Consider the following 18630-nt stretch of genomic DNA (forward strand, 5'->3'; position numbering starts at 1 on the left):
CACACAGAGAACATAAAGACATTTTTTATTGTGTTCTCTGTCTCACATGCCCAAGAATATGAAGACATAAATATATGTATGTATGCATGCACCTTATGATGCTCCCAACAACAGCATTGTGATATTTTCATGCTTAAATTTTTCTTTCAACTTGGGAATCGCAATGTATGCAAATAAGTATATTTCTGCCACCGCACGTGCTCAATTCTGCAAAATAGCCAGAGCACGGCTATTCCTTGATCTGATTCTATCAGCTCTGTTAGCCGCGCAATCGAACCGTCATACAGAATTCAATTTGCACCTTCTCTATGTTTTTATGTTCTCTGGCTGAACACTGGAAACTCGGCGCGATTCTCCTCTCCTCGTCGCCCCCTCGCCTATAAACCAAGAGATGCCGCAACAAAAGTTGCCTCGTGTAATAGCGCTTTTATAAACGTTCTCTGCTATAAATATACGATCTCTGTTATAAACGTTCTCTGCCTTCTCTATGATAAACGTTCTCTGTAGATACTGCTTGTCGCTTACCGCCATCTATGTGTCGTATGTATAACAATCCCATGAATTAACCCGACGCTGTACCAGAGAATGTACACATTCTCTGGCTGTACAGCGGATGAATGCAATCGAAACTTTAATTTTTCAAACTAATTAATGAAACGTGTGGCATCCTTACAATTCGAAATTACTGATACCATGGTAGATAAAATATGAGTAAATAAAGATTTTGCAAATGTGTTTTTAATGGAAGGCATACACGCACCAATTATTGTACCAATTTCATCAAATTGTACAACTGATTGTTATGTATATGGGGCACCAACTGATTTGATGAAAATCAAAATTTTTTGATATTTTGTCAAGCTGGTTGTGTTAGTTGGATTGTGTTTGGGTTGGTCGTGCGATTTCAAAAGATTTCGGCTGTCGAAGAGAGCGCGTCATATCTAATAAGTAAAGCAACAACTTCCGAACTCATGTTTAAGCAGCGAAGTGAATATTCAAAACGAAGTTGGCCTCAAAATTGTATTAAAAGTTGTGTCGTATGTAGCGGCAAGCGCAATTTCTAGCCCAACTCAATCAACCAACTAACTGTTGTGCGTATGCCCTCCATAACGTTTTTAAGTATCAATTGTTACGTTCCCATACATTCATTTAAAATAACTCCACATTTCCATTAAATCACTCGTTTATTGTTTTATGTTCGAAATGATGACGAATAGCTCTTAAATAGATTTGACGGTTGATCAAAATATGACCTTTTCAAAATAAATAAGATTACAATTAATAGGTATCATGTAAATATTTGAAGGAATGGCAACCGTGGACAATATGTGCGAAAAGCATGTTTAGAAGCTTTTTTAAGAAAATGTATTTCGAACATTTGTCCATTTTATGTTTAACCGTTGAAGTCGTAGTGAAGAAATTATCAGTACTTATTCGAAAAGTGTATAATTCTTTTAAATTGATTCAAGATTTTTAATAATTGAATTGATATATTTCCTGGTGAGTAAAAAGTAATTCTAATAAGGTTACTCATTGGTGTTTTATTCGTGAAGTAACAGTTCCTATCTTAAAATTAGATTAATAGTGGGTTTGCTGAACGAAAGCACGACAATTAAAAAAATAACACCCAGATTCTTGACATTTTTAAAGATGTTTGATTTCCAAATAACATTTTTTGCATATATTAATATTCAAGTACTTGTTGTTGTTGCGGCAGACTTCTGACAAGTTCTTGGCCGACATAATTCGGGCTCGTTTCGGTTCCCTAGACGTGACCGTCGTGGAAACGGTATTAAAGTACTTCCTAATTGTCGGTTCTTTTACAACCATAAGGAATTAAGGTCTAGTCTACAAAAATTATATTTCTCATCGAATCTAATTCTAATTTTAAATTTAGCGGTTGGGTAAAAAAACGGATTTCGTTAGAAAGGGAGGCACGATTCCGATTACTTTGGCGGAGAGGTATTTCCGTATAAAATGTGCGGATTTCCGAAATATCCAAAAATAATATAAAAATACTTTTCTTTTTTAAAATATTGGCACTATTCCGATTACTTTGTGAATTTCCGTATAAATAGGGTATGTGCGGATAGGGGAGCTTCTCCAGAGAAGAAATATCCAAAAATAATATAAAAATAACTTTTTTTTTTTAAAATATTCAGGCACGATTCCGATTACTTTGGCGGAGGGGTAAAAAAACCGAATTTCCGTATAAATAGGGTATGTGCGGATAGGGGAGCTTGTCCAGAGAAGATATATCAAAAAATAATATAAAAATAACTTTTATTTTTTAAAATATTCACGATTAAATGTTCAAAAATTTGCACTAATAACACATGGTAATTCTCTATGTTTCACTAAATTTTTTCACGTTTTTCACTCTGAATATTTAAATATACACTCTAAACATTGAAATACGTTCACATTTCACTTTTATTTTGGTATATTTTACCTAAATTTATTAATTTAAAAATCACTTAGCTCACTCATCGTTGAAAAGGTTAGATTGTTTACAATTATGAGGAAAACGAGCCTTGCCACATCTTAAACAGTAAATATGTAGGATTTTTAACAATTTTTCTTTGTTTGTTTTATCGCGTGATTCTTTTTTCTATATTAACTATAAAAAAATACTTTCTACTCCTTTCTGCGTTGGCGGCCTTTGGCCGCGCTTTAAAAAAATAACCCTGGCCGAGCGAATACCCGGGGTGACTGAAGTACTATCGCGTAGTACTCCTTTATGCGTTGGCGGCCTTCGGCCGCGCTCTAAAAAAATAACTCTGGCCGAGCGAATACCCGAGGTGACTGAAGTACTATCGCGTACTATACTCCTTTCTGCGTTGGCGGCCTTCGGCCGTGTTCTAAAAAAATAACTCTGGCCGAGCCAATACCCGGGGTGACTGAAGTAATATCGTGTAGTACTCCTTTCTGCGATGGCGGCCTTCGGCCGCGCTCTAAAAAAATAACTTTGGCCGAGCGAATACCCGGGGTGACTGAAGTACTTTCGCGTAGTACTCCTTTCTGCGTTAAAAATAAAAAAATATATTGACTTTTTGTTATAAAGTGGTGAAAGTGGTTATATTCTTTAATTATTATGCATTCATATTCAAACAAAATATAAGTTTTCGTTATAAAATTGATAAATTTAAATTATTATTTCTGTCAGCGATTTGATGATATGATGTTACTAATACATGTATATAATATTACTTATTTGCTTGATAAATTTAAAAAAGAAAATATCCATATGCATGAATAGAGGAATTTTTGCGAAAAAGAGGAATTTCAGCGAATTGCCTTTTTATCACTTGGCAGCGCTCCATTTCTTCGTAATTTTTGGTAAACAAATGAGGTTCAAACGAGTGTAAAATGTAATTTTTAAAATAAAGATTTTTTAAATAAAAAACCTGCTAAAAGTGTAAAATGTGGATTTATTTAAAAGATTATAGTGTAATTTAATTAATTTGAAGAGAAAAATGTGAATAAAGTGGGTTTAACGTGGTGAAATAGCTTCTTGAAATGTTCGAATTTTGCGAATTTTTGAACTTTAAGGTCGAATATCTCGTAAACTAAGCTTTTGCGGTACCTATAACCCCATATATTTTTTAATCAGGAGGACTTCCTGACTTATGAAGCGTCTTTTGTCACGCATTCGTCGGGCTCGACCCCAATATTCGTGAGGCAGGGTCCTGGCGCCTGTTGGACGATAATGCGCCGTGTCATCGGTCGACGCTTGTCATCGATTTTTGACAAAAAACTCCATATTAACCATTAATCACACACCCTACTCACCTGATCTGGCACCCTGTGATTTTTACCTATTTGGAAAACTTTATTTGCCCATGAAAGGACACTGGTTTCAGGACATTTCAGCTATCCAAAAGGCGACGATCGATATTCTCAAGAGCATTCCGAAAAATGACCTTAAACACTCATTTGAAATGCTAATTGACCGGGCTAAACGCTGTATCGAAGCACAAGGAAACTACTTTGAATAAAAAAATATAACTTTTGAAAAATATTAATTTTTTGTTGTTTTTTTTAACAGTCCTGTTTCTTTTGCGACAGACCTTGTAGAATAACATCCAATAAATAGTGGAGAAATACTGTTTTTTTTTTAAGGATTCTGATGTGATGTCGTAAACAGTTAAAATTTTTCCGATTACATTGCAAACGCAGGCTGAACCCTACGAGATTTGTCAAAATAATGGTATATGTCTATTATGGATATCCCACAATAACTTTCTGCCTGATACACTTAGTCGAGACCAATGGTGCGTGGCTAGGCCAAGTGGTGTTTACATACATTTGTATGGAAATACGTGTTGTATTTACGCTCATATACATATGTACATTATACACAGACACATTTTTGAAATTTTTTACCTCTCGATTTGGTTGAAATCAAATTGACTGCCTTGTTCACGCTTGGCGTGGCAATAGCGTTCACAAAAAATGTAACATTTTGAGAAAAATTACATTTTTTCTTAACCTTTTAAAACGCTCTAGCGGCTAAAGTATTTGACCTAGATAAACATACAAACCAATTTGGACATGTAACGAACATGGAAACAGATAAATCAACCGTGCGAAGTGATAGAAACATACCAAAGTTCATATATTTTCATACAAAATATACATATCTAGCCAAGCACCATTGGTGCACTAAGGTATAATATTATAACATCCTTTTTTCGTCCTTTTCGATACGATATCCTTGTTTTTTCTGAATTCTATAGACAATAAAATTCTAGGAAGCTACCTGGAAGCGCAAGTCGTTTGCTACACTCTAAATATATTTAAATATCATTTAAAAACAAAATATGCCTGGCCAGACCCGAGGGTCACAGATTTAAAAATTGCAAGACGTAGCGGTTGCGCGGTACTGGCCGGCCGTGGCGACGAGAGCGTGGCTATAAATAGCGCGTCGGAAACCGCGATTTCCCAATAGCACTTTGAATTTAGCAGCGATGGGACGAGTTTATTATCGGATCTCTCTAGCGAGGAATATTTAAACGGAAACGATGAAGAGTATGCATACAATTGTTTCTATTGTTACACATCTACGCAAAAATTCGATTTTATTACGAGTAAAGATAACACTTCAGCGCGGCACCCACTTTGCACAGAGCTTTCGCCTCTTTTGTGCGTGTTGTTGTTTTAACGGTTATCAGTCCCCGTTAGGATGGTAAGGGTTATCTGAATTGTCATCGACGTCATCTGACGGGAGTCCCAGGAAACGTGCTGTTTCGACGGGGTCGGACCAAAGGGAAAAGGGTGTTAGATGAGTGGGGTTGGTAGGGCATGCAAAGAGGTGGCCAGTGTGATGCGGAGACTCGTTGCATGCAGGACATACATTGGGTATGTCTAGGTCAATTCTGGATAGGTAGGAGTTTAACCTGCTACAATATCCAGAACGAAGCTGCGCTAGGGTCACTCGCGTTTCTCGCGGCAACTCGAGCTCTTCGTCTGTGATGGGTGGTGGCTTGACTCCAAGAACGCCATTCACGGGAAGGGAGTTGGTGAAGGTGTTAATGGCTCCACTGTGAATGGCGGTCAGTACTTGTCGAAAGTCAGTTGCGTCCGAAGTCCGGTCGGCGTACTGTACGACGTCGTCAACGTAGTCAAGGAAGGACCTTTTGAGGACCTGATTGCGTAGTTGAGGACCGGCCGGCCGATTGCCTTGTATGTTGCCAACATCGTTTCTTTGTCTTTTCCCCATGTGCTGCCGGCTAGCGACTTGAGAATTTTTTTGCGGCTCTGTACCTTGGCAATAATCCGGTCGTATGGGGAGTGAAGGAGCATAGACTATCGAAGTTTACACCTAAAATCTTAGAATTAATTACGGTCGGAATTTTCACGCCATCGACTGCATTATTAAGTTCAAGTCTATACTCCTTCGTCCAGTTCGTAAAAATGGTCGCTGTGGATTTGGTGGGGGAAAGTGTGAGGTTCCGTGCAGTGAGGAAACGAGAAAGGTCTGAGAGGTAGCTGTTTACCTTCGAACACATGCCATTGATTCCATTGCCCGACGTCAATATCGTGCAATCATCTGCGTACGAGGTTATGGAAACTCCCTCTGGTGGCTGCGGGAGTTTCGAGATGTAAAAATTAAACAGTAGCGGGGAGAGGACACCACCCTGCGGAACCCCCTTTTTAATTCTTCTCAGTTTAGATATTTCACCAAGGCCTCAAGTGTCTTCACTACTGGAGAGAGGAGAGTTATCGGTCGATAAGATTTTCTTTTGTTAGCGGGTTTCCCAGGTTTTAGTAGTGGGACCACTCTTCCGACTTTCCACACATCGGGTATTTGAAGAGTGGTCAGCGACAGATTGAAGACCTTGGTGAGATAGCCTACTCCCGTCGAGCCTAGATGCTTTAGCATTAGCATGTTAATTCCATCAGGGCCAATGGATTTTGCTTTGTTGATGACACTCTGAACCTCCTCATCGGTGAAAGTAAATGGCGCGCAGTCGTTTGCCATTTTGCGCAGCCGTCGGTTAACACATTTCTTTGTCTACCGAAGGGTGCAGTGTAAACTGCCGGCTAAAATAGCTCGCGCACTTCTTCGGGTCCGAAGAGGCATGACCATTGAATTGAACCTCAACTCGGTCGTCGTGTCTCTTCGGGTTAGACCAAAGCTTACTCGCACCGTTGGAGAGGTTGCAGGACTTCAGGTGCTCTATCCCTTTCGTCCGCTTAAGTTGATTTACCATACGCCGAATCTCCAAATTAAGATCCCTTATTCGGGTATCCCCGGGATCGGCATGGCGTAAGGTGTCGCGCTCATTAGCTAAAACCTTTTGTGCGTCATTGTCCACGGTGCTCATTTCGCCTCAAATATCGTTTCATCGGCTGATTTCCCTGGTGCTGAGCCTAAATTCAACAGAATTTTCCCAGAAAAAAACAATGCTTTCTCACTAACTAATAGATATAATCTAACTAATAGAAATCATATAGATGGTAGTAGTAGTATTAACTATGTATGTGTCAGCCGCAGTAAAGCGTGGACCGGTCCTCAGTTTGAGAATAAATAATTGTATTCGATTTGTAATTTGAAAATAATAAAATATAGGGCGCGCCGTGCATTGCAAATGATGCTGAACTATACATACCAAATTTCACGATATCATCTCAATTTTTGCTCAAGTTACAGCTTGCACGGGCGAACGGACATACAGATATTCGGATTCAAACTTGCCATCCTGATTAATTATGTAAATGAGTATATAAATATTGTAACTCTTTAATTATCACGATTAGTTTTGGTATATGTATGTACATATGTGTATATTATACCTTTATATCTATCGGAATTTTAGTTTAGTTAGGTGACATAAGCAATCGTTAGGTGAACAAAACTTCTATGGCAAAATGTTGCAAAGTATAAAAAAAAAATCTTTTAAAAATAAATTTATTTTGATTTTAATCGGTCAGTTTGCATAGTATGTAATTATATGCTATAATGCTAAGATATTGACAATTCTTACTGATACCTAAGCAGCTACTTGAGAAGAAAAGAACGTGTGAAAAATTTTAGTCCGACATCTCAAAATTTGGGGTACTACATAGTTGCGTATATACTGACCGACATTGCTAAATCGACTCAGCTATACATGGACGGTATTGTACAAAACTAAAGCACCATCGACTTTGGTTTGTTCGATTTTAATTTAAAAAAAAAAAATTATGGGAAATAAGAGTCAAATTTTGACGTTCAATTGCTTATTCATTTTTAATAAAAAGTAGTATTTTTTATTACAATTCCATCATAAGTTCTAAATAGGGTTAAGATCGGGTGATTGCGCCGGCCAGTCTAAAGCATTAACTCTGTTTCTTCGCTACCAAGTTTTGCTAGAGGTATACTTATGATTATTGTTCTGCTGGAACTACCATTTTAGATGAATTTCCGCCAGCACACGGTACTATCATGTTTCTTTTTTTAAATGTTGGTGTAAACAAACCAATCCATTATTCCAGAGAAACAGCCCTAAACCATAAAATTACCACCGCTATAGTTTATGGTCACAATACATAGGATTGAATTTTTTCCCTTTCGGCCTTCTTACACGCCTTATACCATTCCAATATTTATATAAAATTTGATTAGTCTGAGAATAAATAATAGCAAATAACAGTTAAAATTTCAGTGCTAACCGCAACACCACTGATCTATTCGTCAAATGTTTTACCGTCATTTGGGCTTAAAAAACCAAAATGCTTTAGTTTTGTCCAATACTGTAGACTTTATAGGGTCTCCGAAGTTTCCTTTTATATCAACTTTAAACTTATTCCGAAAAAATCCTTTATGTTTTAATATATGGTGCCGTTTTATTCACTTGTTATTGTGTCTGATGCATTTGGGAGCAGCCCGACTACGTATTTTTTAATGTTTGCATATACATATGTACATATGTATGTATGTAAATGGTACACAATAATTTGAAGTTTAATTTCTAGCTTTTGTTTTAAAAGAAATACGAATTTCAAAAAACGCACTAAGGATGTACTTTTGTTATACTCAATCAGGAATTTAGCCTTTAATATAATTTATTACTGATGCTCCTTTAGGGGTGAAGAAAAATGCTACTTTCATTAGTTTTATCAAATAAGTTTTTATTTAAACGAGTTTTCGAACTTCTTTGGGTCAAAATACATTTCAAAAATTTTTATACCTTATGTATGTATTTTCATACAATTTCTAATTATAAGCAATTTTCACTTGGGTGATTTTTTTAAGTTACAGAATGCAATTAAAACCTGTTTTGTGTATCATGCACCAACTATATTGAAAATGTATTTTCTCTAATATTTTGTAACTTTTTACTTAAAAGAAACAATTATTAATCAACATGGCATACCTATAATCTTGTAGTTTATTAAGTTTGCTTGTTATTTTTTAATATAGTGTGAACTTTTATTTTCCTTTAAATTATTATTGTTAATACAATTAAGAAAGTTACAATAAAATGATATTTGCTTTGCATGAGGGTGATAATGAGATGATAGTTTATTTGCTTCACTTCATGGATTTTATTCATGTGATGACATCAAATAATTTTGCTTATACGAACTTCTTAACGCAGTTCGGGGGTTGCTTTTGTTATTTCATATTATTATAATTTTAACTGCTACAATTTTGCAAAACTGGAAATAGTTTTAAAAATAATGGAAAGTGAATGTTTCCTCAACTTTCGCTATCATTTTGTAAAAAAAAAATTAATTTAATCAAACAACAAAAATATACACATTACTTAGCAGTGGGACTACTAGACTTTATATATACGACAAGTGCTGTTGCATTGGCTATGCTAGTGTGGCTCTTGAAGTTATTGGTTTAAACGTTTTGACCTGAAATCAATTGCTTCTCTTTTTGCTTGTTCGTACGCTTTGACGCTGTTGTTATTGGGCGGTTTATTTATTTTTGTTTTGGTCTTTTCCTTAGTATTATAGGACAATATATATATATATGTATATATTTGAATGTATCAATTCAATAGAATGTTACTGAAAACAGAAGTGTAATATGTAGCTTGTGATAATTCATTGAACTGGATTTTAAATATTTGTCAGCAGTTTCTGTTTCTTTTCTTCACTATATGTTTATTAAATTTGATGAAGCTTCAAACTTATTTTAATTCTTGATCCTCATATTTTATTTGCTTCTTTAATTTCATTATGTTTTAATAGTTGTTCTTTTTTGTTTTTGATATTGCGTCTACGCCACAAAAATGCAGAACTTTTAAGCCAAAGTTGGGAATTGACGTTCGTCGTTGACTTTTGGAGCAACATTTTGTTGTCTAAAACCGCCAAAGTTACGCTTTCCGCCTCTGCCTGCATTAACGCCACGTCCACCACCAATTGGTGGTCGTTCGGTAGCATTGAAATTGGTTGTGGTGTTGGCATTGGGATTAGGAGCGTTACCTCCTGGACGAGGTCCACGGCCACGCCCACGCCCACCAAAACCAGCACCTCGGCGGCCGTCATTGAAATTAAATTGGATGTCAAGTACACGTTGTTGACGTCCAACTCGCTGAGGGTACATGGCAGGATCGTATTCAAGTTCCTCTTCACTTTCATTCTCCTTTTTCTTATTATTATTTAAAACTACCATTTTCTTCCATTGAGTTGTGTCTTCACCTAAAGTGTTCATAAAATTGATTTCCCATTTTTGGAGTTCAGTTAACAGTCGCTTAGTTTTTCACTTACCTTCTCCAGCTTTACGAATGTTGAAAGTTGGTTTGACTCGTTGTTGTTTTTGCGCCTTCCATTCATCTAGCGTTAATTCTTTGGTTTCTTCTTCGACCGGCGTTTGGTCAGCTTGTTCGTTACCAGATTCTTCAGCCTTATCAGTAACATTGCCACCCTCGACATCGCTCTTATTGACGTCATCAATAGCTTCCTTGACAGATCCCCAATTATGAGCGCCAGCACCGTCACGTTTGTCAATTGCTTTTACACCTGCAAATAATATTTATTTTCTAATGTTCTGTTGTCTCCGTTTTGTAATATCAAATATTATTAATATTAACAGTTTTTGGGAAAAATAAAGATGGCGGATAAATGTACTTTTTATATGTTTAAGAATCTTCATAACCTACTTCGTAAAAACATTGACATTTAGCACGTTTTGCCATTGCTTATCCCATTGCGCTTGTATGTGAACATATGTATGTATATTTAATGTCACATTTCCACACATGCTTTCACACTAATATACATACATATAAATGTATAAATTCATATGTTCGGAAATATATTTATAAGGGAGTATGATATTTTTACACTTACCAGTTTTATCAGATCCCGATTGGCGATCGAATTCACGTTTTCCCCCACGATTGCCACCTTCGAAATTGCGGTTGCGTGGTGGTCCCCGATTATCGCGATCCCGAAATTGTCGTGGTTGCTGCTGTGATGATCCGTCAATCTGATTTCCAAAATTCCCATTGTATCCATTTTCTCGAGCATTTCGACGGTTATTACGTTGTTCACGAGATTCATCGTTTTGCTGCCTAAAATTTAAGTTTCTCGTGCCTTGTTGCTGTTGACCACCTTGACCACCATCGGTAGTGGGACCAGTCCGTTTGCGATTGGTGTTAGTAGCTGACCCACCTTGCTTGCTAGTTCTATCCACAGCATTACCAGTCGGTGACTTCTTATTCAGTTCATTTTTGTTCAAGGCTGATGGCTTATTCTCTTTTTCAGCTTGGTTGGGTTTTTTATTCGATTGTGCTCTTGTAGGACCGTCGACATTTTGTTTATTCGATGACTTTGTGGAGGGTGCACTACCCCCACTGCCACCAGCAGTCTTAACCTGCTTTTTCGACTTGCTCGCAGCATTATCTAATGGGTCACTAATATCATCGTCCATGAACAAAAGTTCATAACGATTATTTCCAGAGCCATCCATAATTGGCGTTTTTGTGAAATATTTGTATACTTGCCTCTTGCTTTTTCTTTGCCAATTTCTTACAAATTTGAACTAACCTTAATTTCTGCTTTCTGCTACACGATATTCAAGACTAAGAACACATGCCCAGCATTGAAAAAGCATGGTATACATAAAGAAAGAAGAAGAGTGCTGGAATATTTGACAAGTACAAAGTCTGTTAAATGGTCAGATGTTAGCAGCGGAAGGTAAATTCTAACATAAAAATATAAGAAATAGATGTCGCCGACGCTTTTTTCAAGAACCGCTATTCGAACATTCGATGTACCGTTTGATTTGTAGCGTCGTCTCTTTAGAAAGCCAGCAGATTTTTTACGCTTAGGTGAAGTCTAAAAAGTGAACCATTCAATTGTAAGTTAGTAAAATAAGACATAAATATAATATAGTATTTCCTTGTATAATAAAAAATCGTTATGTAATGATATAGATAGCATTAGTTTTATAGTTCAAGTTGTATAAAGTTATTTTTTATTGTCAATATATCAGCCAGAAAAATTAACATTTAAAATTAGCGAAATAGATTTTGCAGTATGTTTCTTTACTAACTTATAAAAAAAGTTGATAATCTTCGGAACAGAAGGTGATATAAATAAATAATAAAATAGTCGCTACAGAACAATTTAGAAATTTTGTGTTCGATACGAGTTATAGGCGTGGACATGAACATTGACATTGGTATAATCACACTTACGTACATACATATGTACATACATACATAGGTCTATTTAGTAATTTTTAATAAGGTGTATCACTTTTAAATATTTGCTATGATAAATACCCGGATTGGTGCAGCATTTGTGCCCACTACTGTATGCTCATATGTTCCAATCATGACGTTTCGTCATAGTAGGTAGAGTAGCTTTTGGCTTTTGTTTACAAATTAAAGAAAAAGAAATGGTCAATTTGGCGGCTTAAAAATGCGGGTTCTTATTACAATAGCATCGCAAAGACAAAATGCGACGTTATCGGGAAATTCGCAGTTTAAAAAATGATATACGTCAGAAATCTAATCAAGTTTTAAATTCATTTACAGATAATTCGCAGAAAATGTCAGATTGGGGTGATGAAGTAAGCTACTCATTTTTTAGAGTTTAAAATACATTAAACTGTATCTTTTGAAAGCAGGATGATGGTCGTGGTTTTGGTAATGGATGCTCCCAATATAAAGAAAATGGCGATGATGAGTATGTAGATAATGGCGGAACTGACTATACGGAGCTTCAAAACACAGACGGCGGGAATAAAGGTTTTGGTAGCAGACGTGGTAGAGGAGGCGGACGAGGTAAAATAATTAATTTTTATACATAAAAATACAGAAATTCTAACTACATTTTGTTAATAATATAAGGTCGTGGTGGACGAGATGACAGGAATGGTTGTAGTTATGGCGGTGGTCGTCGTAACTTTGAAGATAATGAAGAGAATGGTGAGTTGATCTTTTTTTTATATAGTATAGTGTACTGACAGTGAACAATGTGAAAATTATATACTATCGATTTAAAGCAGAAACAGTGTAGTTGGTCGACTTAAATTAATATTGTCACTTGATATTGTTTTAAGGTACAATAACCAACATGAAAATACTGTGATATATTTATCAGTAGTTTAAAGACATTTTTTATATAATTATGTAGTAGAACCGTATATATAATCATGAACAGCATGCATGGCCTTAAATCAATTATTTATTAGAAAACCTTAGGCATCAATAACTGACCCAAGAAAATAAATCATTTCGGCGGCGCCAAACAACCAATATAAATATCTTGGTTTCGGTTATCTTTGATGAATGTTACATTTTGTTGACAAATGGAATGTAACGCCTTTTTCAGTCAATGTAATACCTTCATACTTATAGTATACCACATTAATAGTGGAACAAAGCTTTTGAGAATACTATTCATATTCATCTGAGATTTGCACATTCTAAGGATACCCTTTCAGTACTTTGGGTCTTTGTCTTGTATAAATGTACAGATTATGGGCTTGGATTCAAATACAAATGGCTCCATTTTATTTTTCAGTATATCCAAATACTGATACCGGTCCATTTTACCATTAATTTGATCAATTGGATTGACGCCATGTCATGAAAACACACTCCACGTCATGCTAATCCTACCGCTGGTTCTTTTTTTTGGTATACCTAGAGTTCCTTGTGGACGACGTACAAATGTTTTTCCATCTAGACCCATCATATTTATCTTGATTTTGTCGCTCCAAAGCACGTTCCTCCAAAATTGCGCACGTTTGTCTCAGTGGGCCTTTGTAAATGCCAGTCGAATTTTGATGTGGCGTTTTGAAAGGAGTGGTTTCTTCATGCTAATTCGTCCAAAAAGTTGAGTCTTCCTAAAAGGGTCGGCTTTGTTCTTCCATACTATGGTTTTGTTGTTGTTTTAACGGTTGTTAATCCCCGTTAGGATGGTAAGGGTTATTTGCGTTGTCGACTTCATCAAACGGGAGGCCCAGGAAACGTGCTGTTTCGACGGGGTCGGACCAAAGGGAGGAGGGTGTTAGATGAGAGGGGTTTGTAGGGCATGCAAAGAGGTGGTCAGTGTAATGCGGAGACTCGTTGCATGCAGGACATACATTGGGTATGTCAGGGTCTATTCTGGATAAGTAGGAGTTTAACCTGCTACAATATCTAGAACGAAATTACGCTAGGGTCACTCGCGTTTCTCGCGGCAACTCGGGCTCTTAGTCTGCGTTGGGTGGTGGTTTGACTCCAAGAACGCTATTCAGGGGAAGGGAGTTGGTGAAGGTGCTGATGGCTCCACTGTCAATGGCGGTCAGTACCTGTCGAAAGTCAGTTGCGTCCGAAGTTCGGTCGGCGTACTGTACGACGTCGTCGACGTAGTCAAGGAAAGACCTCTTGATGCTCCTAGGAGGCGGTTCCGCTCCAAGAAGATAGCTGCAAGGGTAATTTCTACGAAAACATCACAGCATGAACTGCTTGGAGAGGAGTTCATTATGTTCCTTTACTGGGAGCATAAGCGTCTCACTATGAAGGTGTTCGATGGGAGACATCAAAAGGCATCCCGTCGTGGTCCGGAGTGCAGTATTTTGGCAGGTCTGGAGTTTCCTCATCTGCGTACCACTGCATCCAGGCGACCATATTGGTGCTGCGTAGTCAAGGACCGGCCGGCCGATTGCCTTGTATGTTGCCAACAACGTTTCTTTGTCTTTTCCCCATGTGCTGCCGGATAGCGACTTGAGGATTTTGTTGCGGCTCTGCACCTTGGCGATAATCACGGTCGTATGGGGAGAGAAGGAGCATAGACTATCAAAGGTAACACCTAAACTCTTAGGGTTTTTAACAGTCGGAATTTTCACGCCATCGACTGTAATGTTAAGTTCAAGTCTATACTTCTTCGTCAAGTTCATAAAAATGGTCGCTGTGGATTTGGTGGAGGAAAGTGTGAGGTTCCGTGCAGTTAGGAAACGAGAAAGGTCTGAGAGGTAGCTGTTTACCTTCGAACACATGCCATCGATTCCATTGCCCGACGTCAATATCTTGCAATCATTTGCATATGAGGTTATGGAAACCCCCCTTTGGTGGTTGCGGGAGTTTCGAGATGTAGAAGTTAAACAGTAGCGGGGAGAGGACAACCCCCTGTTTAGTTCTTCTCAGTTAATATGTTTCACCTCGAAATAGTACGGATGACTGACGACCGTTCAGGTAGTTCATGGTCCACCTCTTCAATCCTGAAAGGAGCATGGATTGTTCAATGTCCTCAAGTTGCGTTGTGTGATTGACTGTGTCAAAGGCTTTTGACAAGTTCATCGCAACCAGGATCGTCCTCTCACAAGGTGGTTTTTGGTTGAGGCCAGATAGTTTATGAAATTAAGTGCTGTGGTTGTGCTGTGCACTTTGCGGAAGAATATCGGGAGTTGCAAGGCCTCAAGTGTCTTCACTGATGGCGAAAGCAGAGTTATCGGGTGATAAGAGGCTGCGATCCAATTTACGTTCGTAAACGATTCCATCATTGTTCGGACAAGTCAGAGTGGGAGCTATGTCGCCTGTTTCAACGCCTGGGGACCGTGGTGGTCTTCTGTTGGCTACTCGGGGTGAGTGGCGGTGCAGAGCGCAAACTATGGGCAGATTGCACAGCCGTAGAGGCTAGTGTCGCAGTATTACGTAGGCAACATGGGGCCACGTAACTCGTGGTCCACTTCCAATCGCCTATAGTGTGAGTCTTAAGGCCTGAGCAGGTCTTAAGATGGCTCCATCCATTGCATGTATTACACCTGACCGAGGTGGAGTTTGGATGGAGCCTTTTTGCGCATACGCAGCAGAAAAATTCCTCCGGGCCCTGGTTGGACTCAATGCCAGCACGAGTCAGGAGGATACGGAGCAACCCTGCTGCAAGGCATTGCTCCAATGACGACAAACACAAATTAGTACTCACCGATCCAAACGCGGTTAGATCGCCGAAAAAACAGCTTTTGGTCGGATGAAATCCAAGTCAATTCCGGTGCGTAGAACCGGCTGTCGTAGGAATTGCTAATGTAAAATCCAAAAGAACTGTAGTTTTGTCAACACTATGGGTTTTACGTGGTCTTAGTTTTCTTGGTATCTTGATGTTGCCACAAGATGAGCCTATTTTTGTTTCATAAAGAGCATTATATAACTTTTTTAGAGCAATGCATTATTTCAGCAATTTCGGCGAAGCTTTTCCTTTTCTTTGCTCATATCGCACATAAGCGCTCTTCTTTTTGTGTGCAATGTTCCTATGTTAATGAAATATCGGCGAAATAATTATTTATTCTCAAAATTAAATTAAAAACACGCGAAAACTTTACACAAAATTAAAAAAAACGGTATTTCTGAGCAGCAAAATGAGCTTCATAACGGAAACAAGTGCAGTAGATGCATACCACATTTTGATTGTTCAGCTAATTTACGATTAAGGAAAATAGAAGTCATGATATTCGGATTTGTGATATTTATATGTCCATGGCTGTAGCTGTTTTAAAGCGGACCGACAACGAAAACATGTTTTCGTGGGAAAAACTTGTGTTTTCGTCCATGTAAAATCTGTCAAACGAAAACACAGTTTTCGCTGAAAACTACTTGAAAACTTACATTCCACTCGTTATAATCGGTTCCTGCTCTAGTGTAATCGATATTTATACTTTTAATTTAAAAACCATACTACAAAAAAATAAAACAGATAGGAGGGTTGTAAATTTATATTTTTTGTAAGCGTTTTCAATATAAATAAAAATTATTTTTATATATGTAGTTCTTTCTAAAACAAATGTATAGAAACATAGATAAAATGTGCCGGGTAGAACGTGTTAAACAAGAAATATAATTAATTAATGAAGGTTTTGGGCGTAACAAATTTGGCTTTGATTATATTAATGAACTATGCAACACGCGAGAAAGCACCAAAAAAACGCTACGAAGCTGGTATTTCATATGAAAGTGTACGCACACAGTTTTGAAGCTGATTTCTCGCTTTCGTCAACCTTGCGCTAGGCTCGGTTTTGAGTGTCCAATGTTGGAGATATAACTTATCTTATTAAACCTATTATTTCTATATTCTTCTTCTTCTTAATTGGCGTAGACACCGCTTACGCGATTATAGCCGAGTTAACAACAGCGCGTCAGTCGTTTCTTCTTTTCGCTACGTGGCGCCAATTGGATATTCCAAGCGAAGTCCTTCTCCACTTGGTCCTTCCAAAGGAGTGGAGGTCTTCCTCTGCTTCCCCCGGCGGGTACTGCGTCGAATACTTTCCTAGCTGTCAATGTCGTCGTATATCTCGTACAGCTCATCGTTCCATCGAATGTGATATTCGCCGTGGCCAATGCGCAAAGGACCATAAATCTTTCGCAGAACCTTTTTCTCGAAAACTCGTAACGTCGACCCATCGGTTGCTGTCATCGTCCAAGCCTCTGCACCATATAGCAGGACGGGAATTATGAGCGACTTATAGAGTTTGGCTTTTGTTCGTCGAGAGAGGACTTTACTTTTCAATTGCCTACTCAGTTCCTAAATAGACGAAATTATCTGCAACTTCAAAGTTATGACTCTCAACAGTGACATGAGAGCCAAGTCGCGAGTGCGACAACTGTTTGTTTGATGACAGGAGATATTTCGTCTTGCCCTCGTTCACTGCCAGACCCATTTTCTGTGCTTCCTTGTCCAGCCTGGAGAAAGCAGAACTAACGGCGCGGGTGTTGAGGCCGATGATATCAATATCATCGGCATACGCCAGCAGCAGTAAACTCTTACAAAAGATTGTACCTGATTGAAGAATTCGTATTATAGGGAGTCGCCTCATCTGAAACCTCGTTTGGTATCGAACGGTTCGGAGAAGTCCTTCCCGATCCTGACAGAGCTTTTGGTGTTGCTCAACGTCAGTTTGCACAGCCGTATTAGTTTTGCAGGGATACCAAATTCAGCCATCGCGACATAAAGGCAGCTCCTTTTCGTGCTGTCGAAAGCAGCTTTGAAATCGACGAAGGTGGTGTGTGTCGAATCTCCTTTCACGGGTCTTTTCCAAGATTTGGTGCATGGTGAATATATGGTCGGTTGTTGATTTGCCAGGTCTAAAGCCACACTGATAAGGTCCAATCAATTTGTTGACTGTGGGCTTTAATCTTTCACACAATACGCTCGATAGAACCTTATATGCGATGTTGAGGAGGCTTATCCCACGGTAGTTGGCGCAGACTGTGGGGTCTCCTTTTTTAAAGATTGGACAGAGCAGACTTAAATTCCAATCGTTGGGCATGCTTTCGTCCGACCATATTTTACATAGAAGCTGATGAATGCTCCTTATCAGTTCTTCGCCGCCGTGTTTGAATAGCTCGGCCGGTAATCCATCGGCCCCCGCCGCTTTGTTGTTCTTCAGACGGGTAATTGCTATTCGAACTTCTTCATGGTCGGGCAATGGAACGTCTGCTCCATCGTCATCGATTGAGGAATCGGGTTCGCCTTCTCCTGGCGTTGTGCGTTCACTGCCATTCAGCAGGCTGGAGAAGTGTTCCCTCCATAATTTAAGTATGCTCTGGGCATCGGTGACTAGATCACCTTTGAGGGTTCTACAAGAGTATTACCCCTGTCGGCCAGCTTATCAAGCTCTTCGTACTCACGCATTTCGGCCTCTTTCCTTTTCTGTCTGCAAATGCGTCTCGCTTCCCTCTTCAACTCTCGGTATCTATCCCA

The 18630-nt window shown here is 38.4% G+C and overlaps 3 protein-coding genes across 11 annotated transcripts in view; 1 reads left to right on the plus strand and 2 right to left on the minus strand.

The window, feature by feature from the left end:
• Positions 1–1398: 1398 nt before the first annotated feature.
• LOC126753433 (ATP-dependent RNA helicase vasa) overlaps positions 1399–18630 on the plus strand; it is a 49776-nt gene continuing 32544 nt past the window's right edge. Inside the window, exons 1-4 of one of the 9 annotated variants that reach the window (XM_050464894.1) lie at positions 1399–1500; positions 12486–12520; positions 12575–12734; positions 12801–12878. In XM_050464894.1, the coding sequence (XP_050320851.1) occupies positions 12500–12520; positions 12575–12734; positions 12801–12878 (259 nt within the window). In that variant the 5' untranslated portion in view covers positions 1399–1500; positions 12486–12499. Of the gene's footprint in view, positions 1501–11718; positions 11804–12046; positions 12128–12313; positions 12521–12574; positions 12735–12800; positions 12879–18630 lie in introns of those variants that run through there. The other 8 variants (XM_050464897.1, XM_050464893.1, XM_050464895.1 and 5 more) reach the window with 8 other exon arrangements.
• Positions 8591–11557, minus strand: LOC126753454 (plasminogen activator inhibitor 1 RNA-binding protein). The gene is made up of 3 exons (XM_050464944.1): positions 10792–11557; positions 10210–10461; positions 8591–10140 (listed from the first exon to the last, which is right to left on the minus strand). The coding sequence occupies exons 1-3, from the start codon at positions 11411–11413 to the stop codon at positions 9743–9745; spliced, it is 1272 nt and encodes a 423-aa protein (XP_050320901.1). The 5' UTR covers positions 11414–11557; the 3' UTR covers positions 8591–9742.
• Positions 14390–15324, minus strand: LOC126753481 (uncharacterized). Its single transcript, XM_050464996.1, has one exon. It carries the CDS (start codon positions 14933–14935, stop codon positions 14390–14392), a length of 546 nt encoding a protein of 181 aa, XP_050320953.1. The 5' UTR covers positions 14936–15324.

Source organism: Bactrocera neohumeralis, chromosome 3, assembly GCF_024586455.1.
Source record: "Bactrocera neohumeralis isolate Rockhampton chromosome 3, APGP_CSIRO_Bneo_wtdbg2-racon-allhic-juicebox.fasta_v2, whole genome shotgun sequence".
NCBI lineage: Eukaryota > Metazoa > Arthropoda > Insecta > Diptera > Tephritidae > Bactrocera > Bactrocera neohumeralis.

Bases quoted from the DNA above. Each gene is read 5' to 3' on its own strand.
- LOC126753454 (XM_050464944.1), bottom strand. From the start codon at position 11,413: ATGGATGGCTCTGGAAATAATCGTTATGAACTTTTGTTCATGGACGAT. The intron at 10,462-10,791 runs GTAAGTGTAAAA...TATTATTTGCAG, and splicing joins ATCGGGATCTGATAAAACTG to GTGTAAAAGCAATTGACAAA. The intron at 10,141-10,209 runs GTAAGTGAAAAA...TGAACACTTTAG, and splicing joins CATTCGTAAAGCTGGAGAAG to GTGAAGACACAACTCAATGG.
- LOC126753481 (XM_050464996.1), bottom strand. From the start codon at position 14,935: ATGTGTTCGAAGGTAAACAGCTACCTCTCAGACCTTTCTCGTTTCCTA.